The 25,834-nt window shown below is 39.9% G+C and overlaps 1 protein-coding gene across 1 annotated transcript in view; it reads left to right on the forward strand.

Annotated features, from left to right (window-relative positions):
* AGBL1 (ATP/GTP binding protein like 1) overlaps nucleotides 1–24,010 on the forward strand; it is an 813,331-nt gene extending 789,321 nt beyond the window's left edge. Inside the window, exon 23 of the mRNA XM_035024092.1 lies at nucleotides 19,784–24,010. Coding sequence (XP_034879983.1) covers nucleotides 19,784–19,982 — 199 coding nt within the window. The 3' untranslated portion in view covers nucleotides 19,983–24,010. The remainder of the gene's footprint in view (nucleotides 1–19,783) is intronic.
* The last annotated feature ends 1,824 nt before the right edge of the window (nucleotides 24,011–25,834 follow it).

A 25,834-nucleotide genomic window follows, 5' to 3' on the forward strand; every position in this document is an offset into this window, starting at 1 on the left:
CTCTTTGTTACAATTCTGTTACTACAGTATCATGACTTTGTTAAGGGCTATTTATTTACTCCTGTCTTGGACCAAATTGCTATGACATATTATACATCAAATTAAATTTTATTGTAATAGATTGCATAATGCATTTTATTATGATGTTTATAATAATTTATCACAGCCCCTTCTGCCGCGATTTTATTTTGTGACTCCTTGTGACAAACTTGCTGGCTTGCTTCTGACAGGACCCTCACCGTCTCCTTTGTCCCATCACGGTTACGATCATCAGAGGCTGTCTTCTAATGAGTTAATCATTTGATATATTCCAAAATAGGCCATATTTGTCGCTTAAAATTATAACTTTTTTTCATTAACCCAATTCAAGCTGTGCCTAGTTAACTGCTCAAATCCGAATACTCCCTTGAAGGTCAACAGTTTAGAGTAAAAGTGATTCTATCAGTTAACACCCTATTAGTTAAATTCCCTTAGAATTACATGTGGCATAAATTAGAATTGACTTGTTAGAGTTTGGGCAACCTCTCTCTGAAGGTACTGACAACTTTCTCTCACATTTTGTGAAAACACTTGACTCCTCAGCAGTCGGCTTGTACAACATGGAAGTCTATTGGAAACAATTCACATCTTTTAACATTTCTATGATGTAGAGAGTGGCAATCCTTTTTGCCATCGAGAAGATGAATAACCAACATCATATAATATCTGATAACGTATCGACTTCATTCTTGTCCCACTTACCCTGTGATTCCTCCCACTGATGGTACGGAATGGGTAGCCATGACCACTCCACCTGTCCTGTAACCTCATTATCAGGAAAGAGATGTATGGTCATGGTGATAACTTGCAGATAACTGTAAATGGATTACTTTTAACCAAAATAGAATCATGCATCCACAAAATGGTGGTTTTCACCCCAGGATTGATGGTAGGTGGTAGCATATATGTTCAGAAACCAATAGCTCTCTGTGTTTTGTTTTGTTTTGTTTCGTTTTTTTCCTACAACTGAGATCAGAATTCATTGCTCTGTAAACTCCTTGGAATCCCTGGGTGTTTCAGAAGGCAGGGAGATTTGATTGTGTTCTTACAACAAAAAGGCCTGCGTAAAGAATTCTTTTAGGCTATAACAATAGCAACACAAAATCCTTTTATCTGAAACCTGAGAGCCTGATAGAAACATAGAATTTGGGAGACAGCTCCCAAGATAACAAAATAGAGCCTTTAAATAGCAGTGCCGATTTTGTTTTTCCATAGAGACTCTCCACCTTCCAAACCCCATCCTGCAAAATTTGAACTTCTATCCATGTTTGCCTTTTTCATTTTAACTGGAAGCACCTGATTCCAGTCCTTCCATTCCTAGGGCAGAGAACACAAAATATTTGCCTAGGGCAAGCCAACTGTTAATCTCCTGTAAAAACACCAATCACATTGAATTTTAGCAAATGATCTTGTAAAGAAGGGGCCCATTCTAGCACTGTCACTTATGCAGTTTCAAAAGTTAAAGTATGAATTCTCTTACACACCCCACCTCTTCAGTTTCTGTGGCTGGCTAGTAGAAATCACGAGAGACATAGGGCTATCCCTCATCTGGGGGTGGAGTGGATTTTTCTTGTATTAGGAATGGGTCTTTTTTTTTTTTCTGCCATTCCATAATTGGTATTTATTTTGAGCATTTTCTGTATATAAAGCAAGGAGGAAGAACTAGGAAAGTTACACATTAATCTGAAACACATCTTTGACCTCCAAGGGAAAGTGCAGTGAATAAGTGCACTAAAGTCAAATGAGTAATTATTTCTAGCCCATGGAATCATGGGCTCTTTATCAGGTAAATAACATTTGGGCTTGATCTTCAGACATATGAGGGTTTTCATTGCCCGTGGTGAGAAGGATAGCACTGCAGGTAGAGTCCCCTTGAGCCAAGTCAGAGAAACAGCGAAGCCCCACATGGATTTGAGGAGAGGTGAGAGACCAACTTTAATGGAGGGATTATGTGGGAGAATATAGAATATAGTTTGAAAAGTGGGATAAAGAAATAAGTAGAGATCAGATTGTAGGAGCTCCTGTTTCTCCCAGGTTTGTAATATCAAGTCTCTGTAATAGAAGTATTGATATAAACCAAAACTCTATTAACTTAAGGGGTAGAGAAAGCAACCAAGGTTTTCTGAGAGCTCACAAAGTGCCCACTGTAAAAGGTCTTTGCTTATAATATGTGTTTAAGATATTGATACTAAGTAAAAAAAAATTTAAACTGTTTATATAAAGATGGCTTCATAAAAGTCATTTACTAAAATAAATAGAAAAATATATGTATATGGAAAGATACATATGTCTGTCTATCTATCTATCTATCTATCATCTATCTATCTCGATTCTTACTTTAAAACTTTTCCATTTGAACCATAAATCTCAGCTTCTTTTGTTGAAATATACTTGGCATATAACATCCTGTAAATTTAAGGTGTACAACATGTGAATTTGATACATTTATATATTGTAGTATTACTGAAACACCTTCTTTACCGTCCGCCTACCTAATCACTTAAAGCCACCTGTCTGAGCTCAAACTGCACACTCACCAGGGCTTTTGTTCAGCTCAGACTCATTCCTCCAGTATTGTTTAAGCTTCTCCCTCAAGCTGTGTTCTGCTGTGCTCTCCTATGAGGCTTTCGTTTTCTCATATGTACAGGTATTCTGACTTGAGAGGGGAGAAGGTGTTTGTGGAAACAGGAATACCACCTGAATCAAATCTACAAGTCCTATGACATCGTCCCTTTGGAGAGGAGTTTCTGACGTTGGACTTTAGAACTACTGTTTCCTTTACTTGTAATTCCCTGACATATTTTTCCAACACCCACCACAGATTCTTCCAGCTACAGATGACACAGTTTGGAGTTAGGTATCTCACAGGATACGGTGGGATTTATGAAGCTCTTTATAATATCAGCGGACTTCTACAAATCTCCAATTACATTAGTATGACTGGGGGAATAAAAAAAACAAACGAACAAACAAAAAAAGAAACCATGTCTCCCCGCCCCTGGATAAAGGGATCTCAGCACAGAAGCATAGATTCACAGTGATGTGCATAAACCCCAGCAAATTGTTAATTTCCCATCGGTTACTCTCAACCCTCTGGGGAAGAATGGGGAGGAAATGTAACAAAGAAGAGGAGTTTAGGTTACAGTCTCTCACCACTCCTGCCACCTGTACATGCCAAGGATGGGAAAGAGAGGGTGCATCCTTGTGAGAGTCTCAAGGTTTCAGAAAGCTGGATTCTTTTTCTTTGGGCTCAAGGAGTACATAAACTTCAGTCCTGGGACCAGCAAGGGGAAAGGAGCAACATGAACCATGACCCATTTTGTCACCTCAGACTTTATCAGAGGGTGATTCTCATTACCACCCATGCTAACCAGCCACATGCCTGTGTCTGGTTGTATCAGAAGTCACCTCAGCCAGAATTCTATCTAGGCTTGTAGGTGTCCACAATTCGAGGAAAGAGGATGGTAAACCAATGAAGATCCAAATACCAGATGGAGTTTTCTGGGGACAGAAGAAAGTGGGTGATTCTAAACCCCAGTAAAAACAGGATTTCCTCAGTGACCTCCGTGGAGACATCAACTGGCCTTGGACGTTACCATCTGCTTCCTTACCCTTAATTTCCTTAAATGTGTTCATGGCCTCAAACTGGTTTAAAACTAGTATTCACTACCTGTACCACCGGCACTGTTATTTGCATGTCTTTTGTGAGCCATTATGAGTCAAAACTGTTCACCAGAACATAAAATCATGTCAGAAAGAGAAAAACGTGGAGTTTAAAAATGAGCACTTTCTGAAAGAAGGGAAGGGCAGAATGGCATACTGCTTTCATTGGCTGAGAGTGATGGATGGCGTTCGCTTCCACTGTGAGACCAACGATATTGAAACATTTATAACATTAAGAGTTCTGTAGCAAATAAGTTCAGTGTGGCACTTAAGGAGATATGCCTATAAAGTTGTGAGTCAGAACATCAATGCACAGATTACCCTTTAACTTTTCAAAGGATCAAAACCGCATTCTTAAATTTCTTAATTTGATTTGTTTTTGCTGAGAAATCACCCCTGACCTTTCCCTTCGCATAACTTATCCTTGAAATGTTGTTTTTTATTTCTGATAACCAGCTTTATTTCTTTGTGGTTTTGAAGTACATAAGAAAAAGAAAGTCCTTGTAACAGTGGAATGGCCATAGCTCTTAGCAGAGAAAAGTTGGACCAAAAATGACACAGAAATCTAAGTGGTTTCAGCAAATGTGTACTTCTCTCAGATATTCTGTTACCCAGACAATGAGGAAATGATCTTTTGCAAGGTTTTGAAATGATGAATTTTTCACAGTGTAACTGAGTGAGACACAACCACAGTTTGTTTGGTGCTACTCTAGAGTGTTGTTTTGGGTTTTGTTGGATCCATTGAAACTTACATTGCACCACATGTCCCACTGCTCAAGGGAATGTTGCAAATGGCAGAATATTTCAGTTTGCCCCATTCTGTTGTGGCTCTTCAGCAGTTACCTGCAGATATTCAGTAGGATGTATTTGGAACTGTTCGATGAGAAAACACAGTGAGAATGGTGGAAAGCTGGTATGAGAGTGGGTATCTTCTGAACACTGCAACGAGAGAGCCTGAGGAATACCATCATCATTCATTTCTTTTTTTGTTTGTTTGTTTTAATTTATTTTACTTTATTTTTTTATTATTATGTTGTGTTAACCACCACACATTACATCATTAGTTTTAGATGTAGTGTTCCATGATTCATTGTTTGTGCATAACACCCAGTGCTCCATGCAGAACGTGCCCTCTTTAATACCCATCACCAGGCTAACCCATCCCCCCAACCCCTCCCCTCTAGAACCCTCAGTTTATTTCTCAGAGTCCACAGCATCTCATGGTTCTATCATCATTCATTTCTAAACTGACAAACTGACTTGTTCACAAATACCTTCTCTTGTCAGTTGGCATCCGGTCATCATGCTCTTGAACTGCATACCTATATGGGCTAATTAACTTCTCTAGGTCCCTTAGCTACAGAGTATGGCCAGCCACACACCCCAGACACCAACTCTGTTTTACCACCAGGTGAATGTCTAAAGCTAAAGACTGAGCAAAAGAATATGATTTGGCTCAGTGGTACTTCATTGACTATTCTAGATGAATAATTTAAAGTGCATGTCTGAAACCTCAGTGGATCCCTCAAAAATCTTCTATCATACAAATTTTTTTTGGCTCTTGATTATCCTCCACAGTGAATCAGCATCTTACATAGCTTTTTTTTTTTTTCCCCCAGGCCACTTAGGTCAAGTCACATATCATAGAAGTAAAGCTCTTGCTGACAAACTGGTTTCCTAAACACCTCACATACCATCTCCATCTCTCTCTGTCTCTGCTTTTGTTTTCATTCTTCTCTCACTAACCCACTCTCATCCTTTTTTATTCTGTATTTCTATTTTTGTGAAGAATTTGGACCACATCCCCCACATGGATTCACTTGTTCATTAAGAAGCAGGACATTTAGGGGCGCCTGGGTGGCTCAGTCGGTTGAATATCCTCCTCTTGATTTCGGCTCAGGTCATGATCTCAGAGTCGTGAGATCAGGCCCTGCATCAGTCTCCACATTCAGCATGGAATCTGCTTGAGATTCTCTCTCCCCTTCTTTTTCTGCCCCTCCCCTGGCTCGTGCTCTCTTTTTCTTTCTCTTTCTGAAATAAATAAATAAATCTTAAAAAAAAAAAGAAAAAGAAGAAGTAGGACATTTATTGCCATGACTTTTTGGCGAGAATGTTGTTGGACTTTTTCTAGACCTCTAGACCACTGGACAGAGCCCATGACTTTGATTTTGGCTGAATTAATATCTCCTCCCCTTTCTTCCTCAGGCAAAGTAGATTTTATACATCAATATTTGTTGGTTGAATTGACGGACACAGAAACCCTTGGTCTTATCTGATTGTCATACATCTTCTATGCCATGTGTAGCTTTAAGATATTGAGAACATTTTCTAAATACCCAAGATCTCTCTTTTCCCAACTATAAAATCATAATAGCACCCCATAGATATGTATATGGGTTTGCATTTTGAATGAAATGAAGCAAATGCAAAGCATCTGGCATATAGTAGGTGATTAGCAGTGCTATTTTTTCCCGCCTTTACCAATGGTGCCTGGTGCTTTTCTCTGTATACACGAAAGTCTCCATTACTGGAGTTATTTTCATAAACAAAACAAAACAAAACAAAAAGCCCCAAATCCCAGGGAAATAATAAATTATATCCTTCCTAGTGAAAGTGTCGAATTAGCGACAGACTTCGTGATGGTGTGAAGAACTTGGCAAATGGGAAACTCTAGGGAATCGTGCTGATTGTTCTGGGTGACGATGGATGGTGAGATATCTGTAATGGGCATAATCCGTATGTCTTTACGTGTTTATGTGTTATCTACTGGGCTGCTGGTGCCTCTTGGATGGGGCACAGAATTCACACAGCTCCGCTCCTGCAGGAAATAAATAGAGGGTCCAGGATGAAAATCACTGTGTGAACAGCATGCCCAAATACTCCCCTGGGAGGCATCCACCAAGGGAATTTGGTTGCATTTTCTCCTCTCCAAAAGTCAAGATTCAGGAGAGGCATTTCAAAGAGGCATTTGATGGGGCTTAGCTTTTTCAGGAGGGAGATGGGTGATAGGTAGTCTGGGGAGAACATGTAGGATGAGTACAAGTGTCTGGAATTTTAAAAGTGTTCTCTTGCTTCTCAGTAGGTGGCTGCCTCTTGAGGTCTGGCATTCACCCAAGTCTTTAGCATTACCTCAGCATTTAAAGAGAAAACAAGTGAAAAGAGACTCCACAAAGCTGCATTTTAAGCAGCATCAACATCGAGTGCCACAGGCTGGGTTTGGTTCACCCTGTTAGCATGCAGAATTATTTTGCACTATAGAAAGCTGTCTTTTCCCAACCAAGAAAACAAACAAAACAAAAAAGGCAGAATTAATTAAGATCGTCATATCTCAATAAATATGCAAATGCAAAATCAAAACAAAGGAATTCTATCTATCACATAAATTTGCAAATTGCTGTACTGGGCTGGCTTGGAAGAATTGCGAGGGATAGAGACTTCTTTTTTTTTTTAAAGATTTTATTTATTTATTTGAGAGAGAGAGAGTGAGACAGAGAGCATGAAAGGGAGGAGGGTCAGAGGGAGAAGCAGACTCCCTGCCGAGCAGGGAGCCCAATGCGGGACTCGATCCCGGGACTCTAGGATCGTGACCTGAGCCGAAGGCAGTCGCTTAACCAACTGAGCCACCCAGGCGCCCGGGATAGAGACTTCTTAATGGCTTTGCTTAGAAACTGTTTGCAAGCCGAATTTATTGAGTTTATATGTGAGGATGAAGATGATGAAGTTGCCAGTATAAAAATTATTTTCATGCCTTGTCTGCAAACGCCATGGAGCAGGAAGAGAAATAAAAATTCAGTTAAGGTTTTGTGCTATGAAATTTGCTTCCCTTTATATCATTTCAAGAAGAAAGCTAGTAGGATAGGATGCCCATTTTATGGATGAAAACAGTGCAGCTCAGAGAAAGTAAGTTTCCCATTTCTCACTTGGTCTTTGGAGCCAGGATTCAAACCTTCAACGACTTGTCTGACTCCAAGTTTATGTTTTGTTCCTGATTTGCATTTTTCCTACTGTACCACACGATTCTCCAACACCATCCAAAGTGACATTTGAATGTGTGTCTCCAAGCTCTCAAAGCATCCAGGTGAAAAGGAAGAAATAAAATCACTTTTCAGATGTTAACTCCATACACTTCCCACATCTGGGTATTAAGGAGCTGGAAACACAGTTTGATTTCTGCAAAAAGTTCCTTTTATTTATATTTAATGTAAGTTGTATATGGTGATTCCTTCTTACTGAATTCATCAGTTTTGGAAAATAAGAGAAAGAGAGAAGGAGCTAAGCAGCTGAATCTGTAAGCTGCAGAGAGAGCAACTCCAGCTTCATTTTAGAAACTCAAGCCTGCTCTCTGCCACGTAGAACATTGTCCTTAGAAGGTTCTCCCTGGACATCCGGGCTCTGTTTACTATTCTGGTGTGCTGGGCTAACATTAGGGTGAGACTCTTTATGAGGGTGGGAAATTGCCTGGAACAAGCAAACAGCTAAGGAGATGGGGCCAGTCTGGCACCGTTGTATTCCTCACTGCCTTGGGCATAAGGCAGTGCAACTAGTAATCTAACCAAAGGTCGACATACATAGAATCGCTTATTAACACTGACAGTAATGTTAGACAGAAAAACATGCCAGAGAGAGCCGTCCCACTACGTGCTTGAACTAGTGAAAGAAAGGAGAGAGGCCACTGCTCTTGGCAGTGCGGGCAGGATGCAAGCTTTGCCTTCAAGATGGGATAGATAGACAGGAGGGTCCAGGACAATTTTACTGCATTTTACTCGACGTGAGCAATTCTGTTCAAAGGAAATAAGATAATGGACTGAGGGGTGGCAGGACCTTGCCAGGGACACCTGCTACCAACAGTTTATCTCCTCTATCCATCCCCTTTCCACCCTCCCTCCATCCCAGCCTCCCTCCTCCCTCCCCTCTTTCTTTTACTCTTTACTTTCTTTTTTTTAATTAGTTTTTTATTTAAATTCAATTAGCCAACATATGGTAGTATATCATTATTTTTTGATGTAGTTTCTTTCCTGTTTTTTTCTTTACATTTTCCCCTTCTCCCCCACCCCAGCCTTTCTTTTATTTTTTGTATTAAAAGCATTTTAGTATCATTTTTCTCACTAAAATAATCATTTTACGGCATCTGTCTATATAATATAATATTAGAAAACATAGAATCATGGAGGATGGCTCACTCAGGGCACTCCCAAGGACAGGCTGGGAAGTGTCAAACGTCACATCCGCCCACATTCTCTGGGCCACTGATTATTTTAAGTCACTCCCTTCTCACTGTCCAACTGCAGCCATGGTCAGGCTCTAGGAGTATATTTTTCATATTATCTATGTTTAGCAATTTTTTTCTACAAAATTATTTCTCGAGATCTTATCTCTTCCTTATGAGCTCAGTTTCCTTCTTACAGAAGGATACACAGTACGGGTTCTTTCAGTGATGGTCCATGTCTGGGAAAGTGTATTTATTCTACCCTCATTCACAAAAAATTAAGGTGTGTTTGTTTGTTTTAGTATGTAATTGCAACTTGGGGTTTGTTTTCCCTCAGCATTTTCAAGACATTAATTCATTGTTTTGTTTTGTTTTCCTGGCTAGGTGTAACATTTCTATTACTTTTTAAGCTTTTTAAAATTAACTTTTTAGGTTTTTAGGTTTTTTAGTTTTAGGTTTTTTTTTTTTTTTTTTTTAGTTTTAGGTTTATAGGAAAGTTGCCAGGACATCACAGAGAGTTCCCTTTACCTGGTTCCCCCTATTTATTTGTTTGTTTGTATTTTAATGGGAAATCTGTCGCTCTAAATGTCATTCATTTAAGGATAATCTGTTTTTTCTTTCCTGATTTCTGATTCACCCTTTTTTTATTGATGTTCATCGTGATATGTATAATTACGGACTTTGTTTTGTTGCTTAAATTTTCCTGTGTTCCAGAGTATTATTTTTTAAGATTTTATTTACTAATTTGACAGAGAGAGAGAGAGATCACACAAGCAAGGGGAGCGGCAGAGGCAGAGGGAGAAGCAGGCTCCCAGCTGAGCAGGGAGCCCGATACAGGACTCGATCCCAGGACTCTGGGATCATGACCTGACTGAGCCACCCAGGTGTCTGCCAGAGTATTTCTTCAATTTGAGAACTACCACTATTATCTTTTTAAAGATTGCCCCTTACCAATTTAACCTACAATCCCCTATATACCTCTATCTTCTTATTTATGAATTCTCTGTTTAACTGTCTTTTGTGCTGTTGAGCTGTTCCATCGAGCTGTTTATTGCATTTTTCTTTTTTCTTCTAGAGAGAATCTGTTTAATTTCCAAATTCGCCTATTTTTTCCTCAAAAGGATCTTATTCTTTCATTATGTTTCTGGAATTTCTTCTAATCCCCTAATCATTTTAAACATCCTTATTCTGTAGTCTCTTCCAGATGGTCATATTATTTCAGGTTTGTGGATGTCTGAATTATTTCCTCATCTGATCCGTAATTTGTTTTTCTGGGTGTACCTTCAGCAGGCTGAATCCTTCACCTCCTCCCATGGGAGTTCCATAGACCCTGGGTTTTGGAAGAATACCTCCATGGTAGTTTGATACTTGTTTCTGATGAGGGCCTTAGGTTTTTGCCAACCAGAATCACTCTGTTTATACTCACAGTGCCATTTTTGGGTCCCAAATCTTCTGTATTGTCTGTCTTTTCTTTAGTTTGTCAAGTTGCTTCCCCTTTCCGCAATTAAATTTCCAAATTATTACATTGTTACCATTACTTGCCTAAATTGAAGCCGCTATTTCCCATTTTTATTTTATTTTATTTTATTTAAGATTTTCTTTTTTTAAAGATTTTATTTATTTATTTGAGAGAGAGAGCACATGAGAGGGGGGAGGGTCAGAGGGAGAAGCAGACCCCCTGCTGAGCAGGGAGCCTGATGTGGGACTCGATCCCGGGACTCCAGGATCATGACCTGAGCCGAAGGCAGTCGCTTAACCAACTGAGCCACCCAGGCACCCAAGATTTTTTTGTTTTTTTTTTGACAGAGAGAGACACAGCGAGAGAGGGAACACAAGCAGGGGGAGTGGAAGAGGGAGAAGCAGGCTTCCCGCCAAGCAGGAGCCCGATGCCGGGCTCAATCCCAGGACTCTGGGATCATGACCTGAGCCGAAGGCAGACGCTTAACGACTGAGCCACCCAGGCGCCCCCCCGTTTTTATTTTTGAACTGATTATATTATCTATTGACTCGAGCCGTAAATGACCGATTCCAATTTGCATTTCCTTTCAACTCATACATTATTTGTATTAGTTATAAAATTGTTTTCACACTGACAAGATTTATAACATTTATATTCTATTTTATAAACATCATTTCCAGATTAGCCTTACATATTTAACATAGTTCTATGCTCATCAACATTTTTCTAACCATGGCTTTCCCCTTTCTGAGATCTTTATTCTGTTTCATCTTCGAGTCACTTAGATTTTCTCACGTAAGTCTTCCCCCAGCCTCGACCTCACCTCCCTAAGGGAAACAAATAGCTTTATATTTCTTTAGGTCTTGCATGTGTCCTTCTTTGGAAGATTTGCAAAATCTCTTGGCTTTTTGTAAAATATAAAATTAAAAACTTCCCTTGTAGTTGAGTTACTTTTGTACTTTGATCAAAAATCAGTTGGTCTTACCTGTGGGGATAGATTTCTGGGTTCTCTGTCCTATTTTGTCAACCTATGTGTCTATCACTTTGCCAGAACTTGTTTTGAAATTGGATGGAAGGATTCCTCCCTCCTACTTTATTTTTATTTTCAAAATTGCTTTAGCTATTTCTGGTTCCTTAGCCTTTCTGCATGAATTTTAGCATAACCTCATCCAGATCAATGGAAGTATTTTTGGAATTTTGATAAGAATCGTGTTAAATTTGTGTACCAATTTGGGGAAAATCACCATCTTTACAATGTTTAGCCTTCTGAGCCATGTAGTTTTCTCCATTTATTTAAATCTTCTTGGATTCCTGTTATCAGTGTTTTTCATTTTTTTAGTATACAAGTCTGGTATATCTTTTGTGCTATTAACATCTAGGTGTTTCATTTTTGTTTAGTGATTATAAAAGTTTAGTGATCTTAACATGTTCATTTTTACTAACTGAAGTAGAATTGATTTTTGAATGTTGATCTTGTTACCTATGACCTCACTGACCTTACTTATAGCTCTAGGAGTTATTTTTTGTTTACTTGGTTTTTGATTTTGTACATTTCCCAAATAGAGATGGTTTCATTTCTTGCTTTCCCATCTATATGCTTTTATATTCTTTCCCCGCCTCACTGTGCTGGCTAGAGCTTCTAGAACTATGTTGAATGGCAGCAATGACAGTCGACATCTTTGACTTGTTCCCGATCATAGAGAAAAGCATTCAGTCTTTCACCATTAAGTATAATATTAACTATATGTTTTCATACGTGTTCTTTATCAAGGCCAGGAAGTCTTCCTTTATACTATCTTTTCTGAGGGTTTTTCTCTTTAATAGGTGTTGAATTTTGTCAAATGCATTTTCTGCATAAATGTATATGATCATGTGATTTTTCTTCATTAGCCTGTTAGTATATGGCTTCCCCTGATTGCTCTTTGAATATTGAACCAGTCTTGAATCCCTGGAATTAATTCCACTTGGTCAGGGTATATAATTCTTTTTTATATAATGCTGAACTCAATTTGCTAATAGTTTGTTAAGTAAGGATTTATATTCATGGGGGATATTGGTCGGTAGTTTTCTTTCCTCCTCCTTACTGTCTTTGTCTGGTTTTAGTCTCAGGGTAATACTTGGCTCATGAAATGAACAGGAAGTGTTCTCTCTTCTTTTGTTTTCTGGAAAAGATTGTGTAGAACTGGTGTTAATCCTTTTTTAATCATGTTGTGTAATTCTCCAGTGAGAATATCGGGCCCTAGAGATTTCTTCTTCAAGAGTTTAAATTATAAATTCAGATTTCTTAAGAGTTATAGAACTATTCAAATGATCTATTTCATATTAAGTGAATTGTTGTAATTTGTACTTTTTGAGGAATTGGTCCATACTACCTAAGTTGTCAAATTTATGTGCATAGAGTTTTTTGTGGTATTTCCTTATCCTTTCAATGCCTGCCCAGTCTATAGTGGTAGTCCTGTTTCATTCCTGATGTGGTATTTAATGCCTTCCTTCTTTTTTTCTTTGTTAGTCTTGTTATAGGCTAGTCAATTTTATAGATTTTTTTTCACTGATTTTTCTCCATTGTTTTTCTGTTTCAGTTACATTGGTTTCTGTTTCTTTATTATTTCCTTCCTTTTTTTTCTACTTGCTTTGGGTTTATTTTGCTCTTATGTTTCTTCTTAAGGTAATAGCTTAGATTTTTTATTTTAGACTTTTCTGAGGTAAGCATTCACTGCTATAAATTTCCGTCTCATTATGGCTCTATCTAAGTCGCACAGATTTTGATAGGTTATATTTGCAATTTCATTTAATTCAATGTATTTTTTTCTTTCCCTTGAAATATCCTATTTGACCTCCTGAATTATTTAGAAGTGTATTTACTTACTTTCCAAGTGCTTGGGAACTTACCTTTTGTCTTTCCGTTTTCGATTTCTGGCTTGATTCCACTCTGATCCAAGAATACACTCTGTACAATTTTGCTCCTTTTAAATTTATTGAGCCTTATGTATGGCTGAGGATATGGTCTATCTCGGTATATATTCTGTGTGCATTGAAAAGGAATGTGTATTCTGTTGTTTAGGGCTGAAGTATTTTATTAATGTCAGTTATATCTTGTTGGTTGATAGTGTTGTTGTTTTTCTGTCTAGTTGTTTAATCAACAATTATTGAGAAAAGAATATTGAAGTCTTGAGCTATAGTTATAGATTTGTTTAGTTCTCCCTTCAGTGCTATCAGGTTTTGGTTCACATATTTATGCAGTTCTGTTTGGTGCATACACATCAGGAGTGCTATGACTTCTTGATGTATGGACATTTTTATCATCATACACCTCTATGTCCCTGGATATTTCCTTTATTCTGATGGCTACCTTATCTGATATTAATAGAGCCACTTTTTTTTTTATTAATGTTTATGTGGATATCTTTTCCATCCTTTCACTTTCAACCTACCTCTTTAACTATATTTTCAGTGAGTTATTATAGACAGTGTACAATTTGATCACCTTTTTTAATCCACTCTGACAATCTCTCTTAATTGGTGTATTTAGACAATTTAAATTAATGTTATTCTTATGTTAGGGCTAAGCCTTCCATTTATTGTTTTTCCATTTGTTCTTTCTCTCTCTTTTTTAACTGTTTTCTTTCTCCTGTCTTCTGGGAGTGGATATTTTCTAGAATTCCATTTTGATTTATCTGTAGGATCTTGAGTGTATCTCTATGTATAACATTTTTAGTTCTGTAAATATTCCATTATATATACATAACTTATTATAACCAACTGGTGTCACATTTTTACCAATTCAAGCGAACTATAGAAAACTTACTTGCCTGTACCTTCCTTTGCCCTCCATTTATCATATAATTATCTTAAATATTTACATAATACAAGGAGAACCGTGTCACACAAGTTTATAATTTTGGCTTCAGCTGTTAAACCTAATTTTAATAATTCAAGAAGAAAAGGAAAAGCTATTTGATTTATCCCTATGTTTACTCTTTTTTTTTTTTTTAAGATTTTATTTATTTATTTGACAGAGAGAAACACGGCGAGAGAGAGCACAAGTAGGGGGAGTGGGAGAGGGGAAGCAGACTTCCTGTGGAGCAGGGAGCCCGATGTGGGACTCAATCCCAAGACCCTGGGACCATGACCTAACCTGAGCCAAAGGCAGACACTTAACGACTGAGCCACCCAGGCGCCCCTCCCCCATGTTTACTCTTTTGTTTCTTTCTTTCTTCCTTATGCTCCAAAATTTCTTCTGCTATTATTTTATTTCTGTTTAGTTTTCCCTTTAACCATTCTTACAGGGTGGGTCTGCTGGCAACAAATTCTAAAAACTTTAGTTCCTATAAGAATACCTTTAATTTTCCCATCCTTTTTGGAGGATATTTCTTTTCTGATTTCAGAATCCTAGCCTGATAATTCTTTTCTTTCAACCACGAAGAATGAGTGTGCCATTTTCTCCTAACCTCTATGGTTTCTGAGGCAAACATTGCTGCTGTTCAAGTTATGTTTTCCCTATAGTGTCATTCCCCTAAAGTTTCTCTCTCACTGCTTTCAAGATTTTTAATGTGTCATTGGTTTTCAGAAATTTGTTGGCCATCTGTCTTGGTATGGATTTCTTTGAGTTTATCCGTTTGGGGTTTGCTCAGCTTCTTGTACTTGTAGGTTTATGTCTTTGCCAAGTTTAAGAAGTTTTCAACCCTTACTTTGAATACTTTTTCAGATTTTCTTCTTTTGAGACTCTGATGGGATAAATGTTAGATCTTTTGTTATAGTGCCACAAGGTCTTGATGTCCTGCTCATTGGTTTAGTTTATTTTCATTCTGTTGAGACTGAGTAATTTCTATTGTTCTATTTTCAAATCCACTGAACCTTTCCGCTGTCTCTTCCATTCTGCTGCTGAGGCCGCCTGCTGAATTTTTTATTCATTCATTTTATTTTTATTTTTCAGTTTTCAACTTTCTACCTTATTCTTCTTTATATCTTAATTTCTCTGCAAGACTTTCTATTTCTTTGCCACATTTTCCATTTCTGTTATTGTACACTTCTCACTTCTAAAGTTTCATTTGCTTTTTCTTTATACCCCATATATATAAATATATATGTAAACAATATATACCCCATATACATAAATAATATATAAAAATATATATTTTTTTCTTTGCTGAGATTTTCGATTTCTTTACTGAGACATTCTATTTATTTTCATGTGTGTCTGTAATTCTCAATGGAGCACTTGGGTGATGTCTCCTTTAAAATCCTCATTAGAGGGGCGCCTGGGTGGCTCTGTTGGTTAAGCGACTGCCTTCGGCTCAGGTCATGATCCTGGAGTCCTGGAATCGAGTCCCGCATCGGGCTCCCTGCTCAGCGGGGAGTCTGCTTCTCCCTCTGATCCTCCCCCCCTCTCATGTGCTCTCTCTCTCTCTCTCAAATAAATAAATAAAAATCTTTAAAAAAATAAAATAAAATAAAATAAAATCCTCATTAGATAATTCTAACCTCTCTGTCATGTTGATATTTGTATCTATTAGTTGTCCTGATTCTTGGTGTGATGAATAATTTTACATTGAAACCTGACATTTGGGTATTACACTATGAGACTAAGATCCAATTTAAATCTTATGTTTGAACTTTGTCTCCTCCAACACCACTCAGACAGGAGAAGAATGGGCCTTGTTACAGGCAGGTGGAGGTGAAAGTCTAGGTTCCCCATTTTACCACATTGACACCCTGGGTGTGAGGGCTCTTTGTTACTGATGGGCAGTAGGGAGAGTTTCAGGTCCCCCCTAGACCTTCACTAATATCACTCTGGGTTCAAGGAGCAGGAGGGCCTTGCTGCTGCTCTCCATTGGCACTGGTAGGTAGGGGTCAGTCTTGTTACCAACAGTTGTGTATGGAAGTTCAGGCTCCCCCCTGGCCTCCAGTGGTATTGAGGGGTCAGGGACCTCATTATTGTGCCCTAGGAATGAAAGTTCCAGCTCCCTATCCTGCCTTCTCTGATGCCTTAGCTTGGGGGAAAGAAAGGGTTTGTGGGCACCTTGTTACAGTCCAGTTAGAGTAGAAGTCTAAGCTCCCTGCTTCTCTTGGTGCGGTAGGGTTGGGGCCACTGTTTTTTCTGTGGTTTTTGGCTGGAGTAGAGCTAGTAGTATAGTTTAAACTCATCCTTCTTGCTAGGCTGCCTCTTTCCTTACCATTTGGCTAGATAGAACTAGCTCTTGTTGGGGCTGTTTTTGTCCACACCTGTTAGTATTTCTAGGTTGTCAGCTTGTCTAACTCCAAGTCTGGGATATAAGAGGCAAAGAGAAATGTCAGGAAGCTCACCACCATATTGTCCTTTAGTCCCAAGACCTCATCTCGTCTGCTTCCTTCCCTCCATATGTCATCACATTTTAGTCTTCTTATGTTTGTTTGTTTGTTTTTTTTAAAGATTTTATTTATTTATTTGAGAGAGAGAGAATGAGAGAGAGCACATGAGAGGGGGGAGGGCCAGAGGGAGAAGCAGACTCCCTGCCGAGCAGGGAGCCTGATGCGGGACTCGATCCAGGGACTCCAGGATCATGACCTGAGCCGAAGGCAGTCGCTTAACCAACTGAGCCACCCAGGCGCCCTTCTTATGTTTGTTTTATATAAAATATCCAGGATAATTTATAAGGAGAAAAAAAGAGAAGTACTTCTCTGTCTATAGAGAAGTGGAAGTCCCTAAATATGTAATTTGATTTTCTAAGTTATTAGAATACTTGTACTCTATTTGGAGAAATAAGTGAGAGATGTAATTAAACTTTTTTAGGCCTTTACATATATAAGTTAACTATAAATGTAAATATATATTTACATATATAAACTAAATATAAATATAAATCTACATATATAAATCTCTATATATAAGTAAATATATGATGTAATACTATATTATACATTGTATATTATATAATATGTATTTATTTTATATTACATTATATATATCAGTAGCAAAGGAAGCCATATTTGTTGAAATCAATAAAATGCACTAATGTGATAATTATGGTTTAATTCATATATAAAACATTTGAAAAAGAAATCAAGAAAAAAGTAATTCCCCCCAAAGATGGTCCAAAATGGTATATATGTATTTTTCTACATACATACTTGTTATATGTTCAATTTGGCAACTATTTATTTTATATCTACTATATTATTAGCACATTCTAGACTTTCTATAGAATAATAATAGAATTAGGCAGAGGCTTGGGCCTTATTCACAATAGGACTGTAAATGTTATTAAGGATCAAAACAAATTAAGTGAATATGTGAAGATTAATATTTAAAGGGAGAAAATTTCAAAGAGATAGAGCTATCAAGACAGTTATTTGGTGATTAAGATGAGCTTTTAAAAATGATATATCTTATTTGGTTGGATGCTGAGGAGTTTTAAGATCATTTTAAAGATGAGAAATTGGTTACCTGAATAAAGGCTTGGAAAAACATTCAGTCTGATATGTTTGGGTGATCACAACCAGAACAGCCTGATGACTTTATTGTGGTGGGAAAGGTCCAGGTCCATGAGTGATTGGAGCAGACTCTGCAGTGGAGGAAAGACAGGCCCTCATTAGGGGAAGACTGACCTTGTTGTTTACTTATGGACTCCTGCCAACTGGACCCCATAGGGAGCATCCCATCCATCAATGCCCATATTGCATTAATAAATAAGGAAGAGTCATTGCAAATTCCAAATCTGGAAGTAGCATTATAAAAATGATGCTTTAGAAAAGTTATTGGCAGTGCAAATTTGAATGGTTTTGCTGTAGTTATAACCCAGGTGTGAAGCAACAAAGCTCAATGCCTGCCTCCTTCAACACCATGGTTCACCCTCTTCTTTCATATCCACAGTAGAGCAGTAGAATTAAAATTTGTTGATGGCCTTTACTCTGCAAGACACTCTGCTAGATAGCATCTGTGTGCTTTCTCATTTAGTCTGCACAATAGCTCTTAAGGTACTATTATTGCTATTCTGTGAGGCTGGGGGTTTTCCAAGGTCTCATGGCCAGGATTGATGCTCAGGCTCTTGACATCATACAGCATGTCATCTGGGTCCCTCATATGGTGATGGCTGACTCACAGGCAATCAGTTCTTGCTGACTTGAGCTCGTGTTACAGTTGGGCAGCTCTTACCTTCCTTTACTCAACTGCTTTATCACCCCCAATTCAGCTTGTAAAATATGATAACAGTTTAATGCTGTGGGACTGGAAACAAGATTCAGATTTCTTCCCCTTCCTCTCCATTCAGGCAATGTCCCACCAGACCTTCAGTTTAGGGTACCAAGGGCCTGGGGAGCATGGAAGCTGCTCTCATCAGTCAGTAGACAATTAGGAAACTGGACTCTGATTCATTTCCTGAGCTAACATGTAACCATGCTGCTGATTACCCATTTTCATTGTTTATGGCGAGGCAGGTGGATGAACAGCTCTGCCTGATTTATGTAGTACTTGCCTTCCATAAATCACAGAGTAGAAACCCAGCACACTGTTAATCCTAATTGGTTAAGTCCTAAGTAGGGAGTGATTAGAAAGTCTTCAGGAAAGAAGGTACCTCATGCAAATGAGATAGATATACAGTTCTTTGGGAAGAAATATCCCCTGCTCTCTATATGGGTTCAAGGTTTGTTGTCCATTCCTGTTGCCCCCTTCTACCTCTTGCTGGTCAACCCCTGCTGATCTTCCATTTGTAAATAAACTAACATAAAAGGGAGAGAAGGAAGATGATGGGATGTACAAACATAGCAGAAAGAGAATGCTGTTTGCCCGCTTACTCTCTCCTTTATTAATTTCAACCTGGATTGTCTAATTCTAATAAACCATCCATCATAATGAACGAGAGCTATGTAATGACTCATAGTGCTGTGAGTAGCAGTGGGATACATTAGGGCTTTTGGTCTTAGCTCCCTGAATTCCAATTCCACCCTTCCCTGGACACAGTTGACGTGGCATTCCCCAATACTCAGTGACAGTGACACCCTTCTCTGATATTTCACTTTGAGCCACAAAGACCCTGAAGACCTTAAGTATGTGAGGTTGTCCACCTCTTCTGATTGGAAACCTTCTGATCTGACTTAGAAATGCAGACTCTTCTGGCAAAGGAAGAAGGAATCCCAAAGATTTTATGTGATTTCTCCCCCCCATCTCAAAATAATGGTTGAGGACCCAGGGGCTGTGTATGGGACACATTTAAAGGACCAGGGGCTGTTGAGATGCAGACTCAGGGAAGATAACTTTCCTTCTCCCTTTCCAATCAATTGTAAATGCTCCTTCCTTTGGGTAACTTCTCTTTTCATTTCCTTCTCCTCTCTCCCCACCTCCCTCTCTCTGTTTTCCTCCCCTTCTGTATTTTTCATCCCTTTTTCCTTCCCTCCCTTCCTCTCCTTCCTCTCTTCTCCTGTTTCCTGGGAACCCACGGCAGACGCAGCAGCAGCGTGACCTCAGAACTGGATGATGAGCCCCCCTGCATGGAGGAGATTGATTACAGTACAGACAGCAGCTCAGACCCAGAAGGGAGCTTCTCTGAGCTGGACCGGCAGATCCAAGAGTGCGCTTTCCACAAGGATGAGGGAGGGGAAGAAGAAGAGGGGCCAGGCCAGGGAAGAAAAGCCATCCCTTAGCCCTGAGGTTCAGAGCGAGCTCCATGTCTCTAACCATGGACTAGCAGCTCTGTTGTTTCTTTACCACCACACATGTACAGCATTGGTGCCAAAAGCCAGCCCATGTGAGCCCAGCAACCTAATTCCAGAGTTTGTTCTAGTTTCATTAGGCATAGAGACTAGCTATGTTACAGTTATACCTTTTACATACATAGTTAGGTGGCCTTTGGAGCCCATGCAAGCTGCCATTATGCTAGAAAGGGCTACTCGCAGGATTACCATGGATCCTCTCAGCACTATTTTGAGCTCTTCTCCTTTCCTGTGCTTGAAACTGGAGGAGCCTGGAACTAGGAGTTGGGCTTCTTTTTGGCTTCTCAGCCAGATTTCTATATGGTTGTCTAAGTTGTTCTACATATGAATGTTATCTCCTCTAGTTGTCTTCCTTCTATAGCATCTGAGCTCCTCAGCACAAGTTATGAGCCCCACTGAGACTTCTGAGGGTCCTAGCAGGGTATTCAGCTGCTGAATTATTGAACATGAATGGATGCACAATGGAGAATTTGCAAGCATCATGCTTAGTCTGTTTTAATAGTGTATATTTTACAGATCCAGTATAATCCAGGAACTGTCCTAGATTCTAAGGGAAAAGGCACGATACTGAATAAGACATGGCCATTGGTCTTTACAAACTTTAAAATCCTATGAATTCAGGCCACTAACCATAATGCTGGAAGGCAGCAAGTCGTAGTGGAAAAATCATTCATTTCAGATTCAGACAGACATGGCTCATACCCTGGATATGGCAATCAGTTGTTAGGAGAACTAAGGCTACTAATTAGATTTCCCCAAACCTCAGTTTTCTTATACATACAATGGAGATGAACATTATCCATATTATAAAGTTATCATGAAGATGAAATGAGATAATATATAAAAGCATACAGATTGGCACATGGTAGGCACCCAATAATGTTGGCTGGTTTTCCTTCATAACACAAGTAGAACATTCTGTATAGGCATTCTCAGTTACAGAAAACATTACCTACAGTCACGTGGTTAGAAAGTAGTCCCTCTTCCTGGAGGGCTTCTGGGAAGGAGGTTACAGAGGAGCAGAGTGTAGGAGGTTGGAATGTCATAAAGTAAGTGAAATGGAGCAAGGCCCTTTGGCATGCAGGGGCAAATAGCTTAGAGATTTGGATGATGTCTAGGTGTACAGGACTCATGCAGAAAGGATGAGAAGGGGCATAAAAGGCAGATACTGAATGAGAGATAAGATGGAGAAAATATGGTAGGTCAAATTTATGTTTGTCCAGATGCCATATATATTTAGTTATGATTAGGTTTGGCTATGAGAGAAGGAAAATCCAAAATTGCAATACCTTTGTAAAACATAATCCGTTTATCTTTTATGTGGATTCCAGATATAGGCAGGCCAGAGCTGGTATTGTGAGTACCAGGTGTCCAGCGCCCAGTTTCTATTGCTTTCTAGCTTTGCTGCGTGTTGCTTCTACTCTTAGTCTAAGATGGCTGCTAAAGCATCAGCTTTTGCATCTACATCCCAGTCAGCAATAAGGATAGAAAAAGAAGAACACATTCTCTATATTTCAAAAAGCTATACATTACACTTCTCCTTAGTACCACCATCTAACAAGTGGTCCTGTGGTCACAGGTAGCTGCAAGAGAGGTTGTAAAATATAGTCTTTATTTGAGTTGGGCATAGGGAAAAGGGAATAATGCATACTGGGGATCAAATATTGCCAAATACTTCTCCTGATAAGCCAATCACCACCTTGAGATTTTGGAAACAATAATTTCAGAAAAAACTCACAGCAACCCTCTAGACCAGCAGAAAGCCACACCATAGAACATTGCCATAATTTAGCCCCAAGGCATAGGAGAAAGGCAGGCGTGTTATGATCCGAAGAGCTGATATTATTATTATTATTGCTACTACTATTATTATTGATAATCCCTTCTTTTTCCAACTCCTTTCCAAATTTCTTTGCTATAGTTCAGAAACCACATATCCATTCTTGGTGTTAAGACACTCAGATGTCTGAAATGTATATAAGAGGTTTAAGGGAAATAGCAAAGACACCACATTCAAATCCCAGATAACAGCAGGGCTTAACTTCTCTTATAAACCTTTCCACTCTTAAATAGAGGATAGCATTATGTTTCTGTTCTCCCATTGCTTGGAGGAGTCAAGAAGATAGTTGCATTGAAAATGTAAATGTTGGGAAGGATGGAAATAATTGTGACTCATCATCGCCACTTTGTGTGCCTCAGCTCAAATTTGCTTATGGGATGAACTTCTGGTCACCTGACATGTTTCTGAGGGCAAGTGACTAGGACATGTAAATTTCTACTTGGAGGTTCAGGAAAAGCCAGTGACATGGGACATGGATTCATCCATTTAGCAAACATACATTAAGCACCTACTATGTGTCGTGACTTTACTAAGCTCTAAGAATGCAAGGAAAAGGACCTACTCTGTTTGCAAGCGGGAAAGATAAGCAGTAAACATTTCAATGCAGTGGCACAAGCCTTTGTGGAGCTTTGCAGAAGATCATCTAATGGGGCAGCAGTGGTGGGAAACGTGTACCAAGAGGTGATAATTGAGGTGGTTCTTGAAGGATGTGCAAGAGTTTTCAGGTGAAAAGGAGAAGAAACATGCTAAGGAGTAGAAAGAGTTTGTGCAAAAGCCCTAGGGTGGGGTTAAAACTTGGAATAAAATGATTAGTGTGACTAGTTTAAAAGATGTGTTTGTTTGTGGGGATTGGAAGGGAGTGACAAGAGATGAAATTGAGAACATTGGCATTGAAATGATCAGGCAACATTGACATGCCTTGATGAAAAGGTCAGTCTTTATTCTGAATGTGCTGGTGGAGACAAAGAATCTTCAGCAGAAGCATGCCCCCGAATGATGTCTGCGGGCATGCAGTGGGACCGCTGTCCTGCTTGCTTATGACTGATTGACTGGATACCCTGCTATGGTGGTAATTCAGTAATATGAGGACCCTAAGTGTGAACTTACCCTATTTGTAGATCAGCAGGTTTGCAATAAGATGAGAGATAATGAGTGCAGTTTGGGGTCATGTTGAATATTGGGGGCCTATGGCAGGTCCATGAGGAAAGGACTTCTAGAAGTATATCAGTAGAAGGAGAGGTATATGCAGTGAGATGGGGACTGGTGAAAGTCTTGAGCAACTAAGCCCAGGTGCCAGTCAGCCGAGAAGGAGTTTGTTCAGAGGGAACAGAAGAGTTAGAGAGAGAGCTGACTTCCGTCCCTTCCTGCTGGGACTGAAGGCCATTCTGTGTCACACCTCACTCGTTTTCGGTCTTGGGGCCGAAGAGAGGGCTCACTGGCAAGTCAACTCCAAATAGTGATAGGAATGGCTCTTCTAGCCTGGCCAGACATGTGTCTGGTTGGCCAAACGACTATAGTGAATTGTTCTGAAAACCCTGTTCCCCCAAACTCATAGCCAAACAAGATTACTCAAGGATTCCAGGCAGTGATGGGCTCTAATGGGAAGCAGATATGGTTCAAAGTGTGCAGGGGGGATGAGAGTCTGGAGAAGTAATGCTGGAGCCAGACCATGGGCACAGGTGTCCGGTACCAGCTGGTACCCAGTGCACTGCCTGGCAGGGCTAGGACTCAGAGCGGGCTGGACAGGGGGGCTGCAGTTTCCTGGGGCACCCTGTGCACTTTCTCTGATGGGCAAACATGGGTAGCTGGCCTTTTACACCTCTAGGGCAGTCCCATTAGGGGTAGAGAAGTACAAGGCTTCTTGTGATCCCCTAAGGATCATACTTCCACGATTCCTTAAGGGTGGAATATGCTGGCTGCTCTTGACACTTCCCTTGGCAAAGGACTTTTTAGCTCCATATTTCCTACAGGAAAAAGATCCCTGTACAACCTGGCCCCCAGTCTTCTCTACTAACTTAGGTTTTGCCATCCTGCAATCTCTTGTTTGCCATGGGACATAGCTTTATTTTATCTCACTGCACATATGCATGAGTGTGAGCACACATAGACGCATACACAGATGCACACACACACATACACACACACCACTTCTTGAGCCACATAACTCCCTAAATACCTTCTTTGATTTTTCTTTCTTTTTTTTTTTTTTTAAAGATTTTATTTATTTGAGAGAGAGAGAGAGAGCGTATAAGAGGAGGGGAGCGGGAGAGGGAAAAGCAGACTCCCCGCTGAGCAGGGAGCCTGATGCGGGACTCGATCCTGGGACTCCAGGATCATGACCTGAGCCGAAGGCAGTCGCTTAACCAACTGAGCCACCCAGGCGCCCCCTTCTTTGATTTTTCACACATTTTCACATTTTTCCTCTGTCTCTGATGAGCATCTCCCATTATGCGATTTGGGCATTGCAAGACCTAGTTCAAATACCACCTTCCTTCTGTAAGACCTTTCCTAATCAGCCCAGCCAGGTTCTATAATCCCTCATCTGTGTCCCTGCTGCACCATTTATGCATCCCTCTTAAAGCATGCTTTCTATTTACAATTTTATTTATGTGGTTTTCACAGCCCCACCCCCACTGGCCAATGGGTGGAGAACTCTAAGATGCATGTGCCTGATATTATCTTGTCACCTCTCCCTGCAGCTAGCATACTTCTCAACACATTGGCCGGCAGTCAAAATGTATCTTCCCCCTAACCTCAAACCTGAACGTCCAACGTCTCAGTGAAATCCCATATATTTCCCTTGGATTCCTTCATTTCCCATCTCAAATCAGAGTTTGTGTTTCAGAAAAGGTAACTGATTTCACTAAAAGGGCATCCAGCACATGCACACCTCGGCCCCTCAAGCTGATGGTTTCCATGGAAGACTGGTTCCCATGTGAGGCAAGCTTAAGAAGGAGCAGAGTGGCCTTGCCCTTGCCTGTATTGTGCAAATGTTTAGATAGAGCAGAGAGAATGGGGAGTAGAATCTTGAGGAGTTGCCAGAGGCTGCAGGATTCAGCCAGGTGCTCTGCACCACAGACTGCCTTTGGTGGGACCGGGCACAAGGCTCCATGTGCGTTGTGCCAACTTGGCTGTCTGGGTACTTCTTACAGTCCTGTCAGTGAGAATCCAAGCATTCCAGCCACTGGCTCCAGTTTCTTCCAGGCCTACAGAAAAAAAAAAAAAAAAGGATTCAGAGCCACAGAGCACATTTGAAAATAACCTGATTTTTGAGTTACGGGCTCACGTTGAGGGATGCCAACGCAAGTTGGGTCACATGACACCCCTAAGGGGAGAAGTTCTCATGCCCGGCTTTTATTTCCCAGCCTGGACAACTGAGCTGTAGAGTTGATTTCATATGCCAAGGGGAGTCTCTGCTCTCTTCCAAGAGAAGGAGCTTCCATGAAATGCCTGACATAAGTCATCCTTGTTAGGGACTCAGGACAGTGGCCGGCGTGGTGGGTCTGAACATTTGCATTAGAGTGATGGATTCCTTTTGCCCTGCTGGTACAACTCTCTCCAGCCCTTTAAAGGCTCCAGGCTTGGAATGGCACAGAGACAGTAGCCTGGGTCCTCACCATGAGAGCTTTTTTGGGCAAAAATAATTCATTAGGTCTGGAGCCTACTGCTGGCTTCCCAACAGATGTCCTCTTTTGTTCATGTTGCGGTTTGGCTTCATGAGTGCCCAACTGATTCTCGATAGAAAAAAAAGTGTTGTTTAGAAAAAAGAAAGTGGTAAAAAGACATTTTTGGATAAAAACGGATTGTATTACAGCCTTTTGGTGCCTAATAATAAAAAGAATACAGTTGTATATAACTTAACATCATCTACTGCACACATTCCAACCCAATGGAGATGGAATTGAGCTTGAGTTCCCTACCACACACACACACACACACACAT

Source organism: Mirounga leonina, unplaced genomic scaffold (genome assembly GCF_011800145.1).
Source record: "Mirounga leonina isolate KUSES-001 unplaced genomic scaffold, KU_Mleo_1.0 Mir_178, whole genome shotgun sequence".
In the NCBI taxonomy this organism is placed as follows: Eukaryota; Metazoa; Chordata; class Mammalia; order Carnivora; family Phocidae; genus Mirounga; species Mirounga leonina.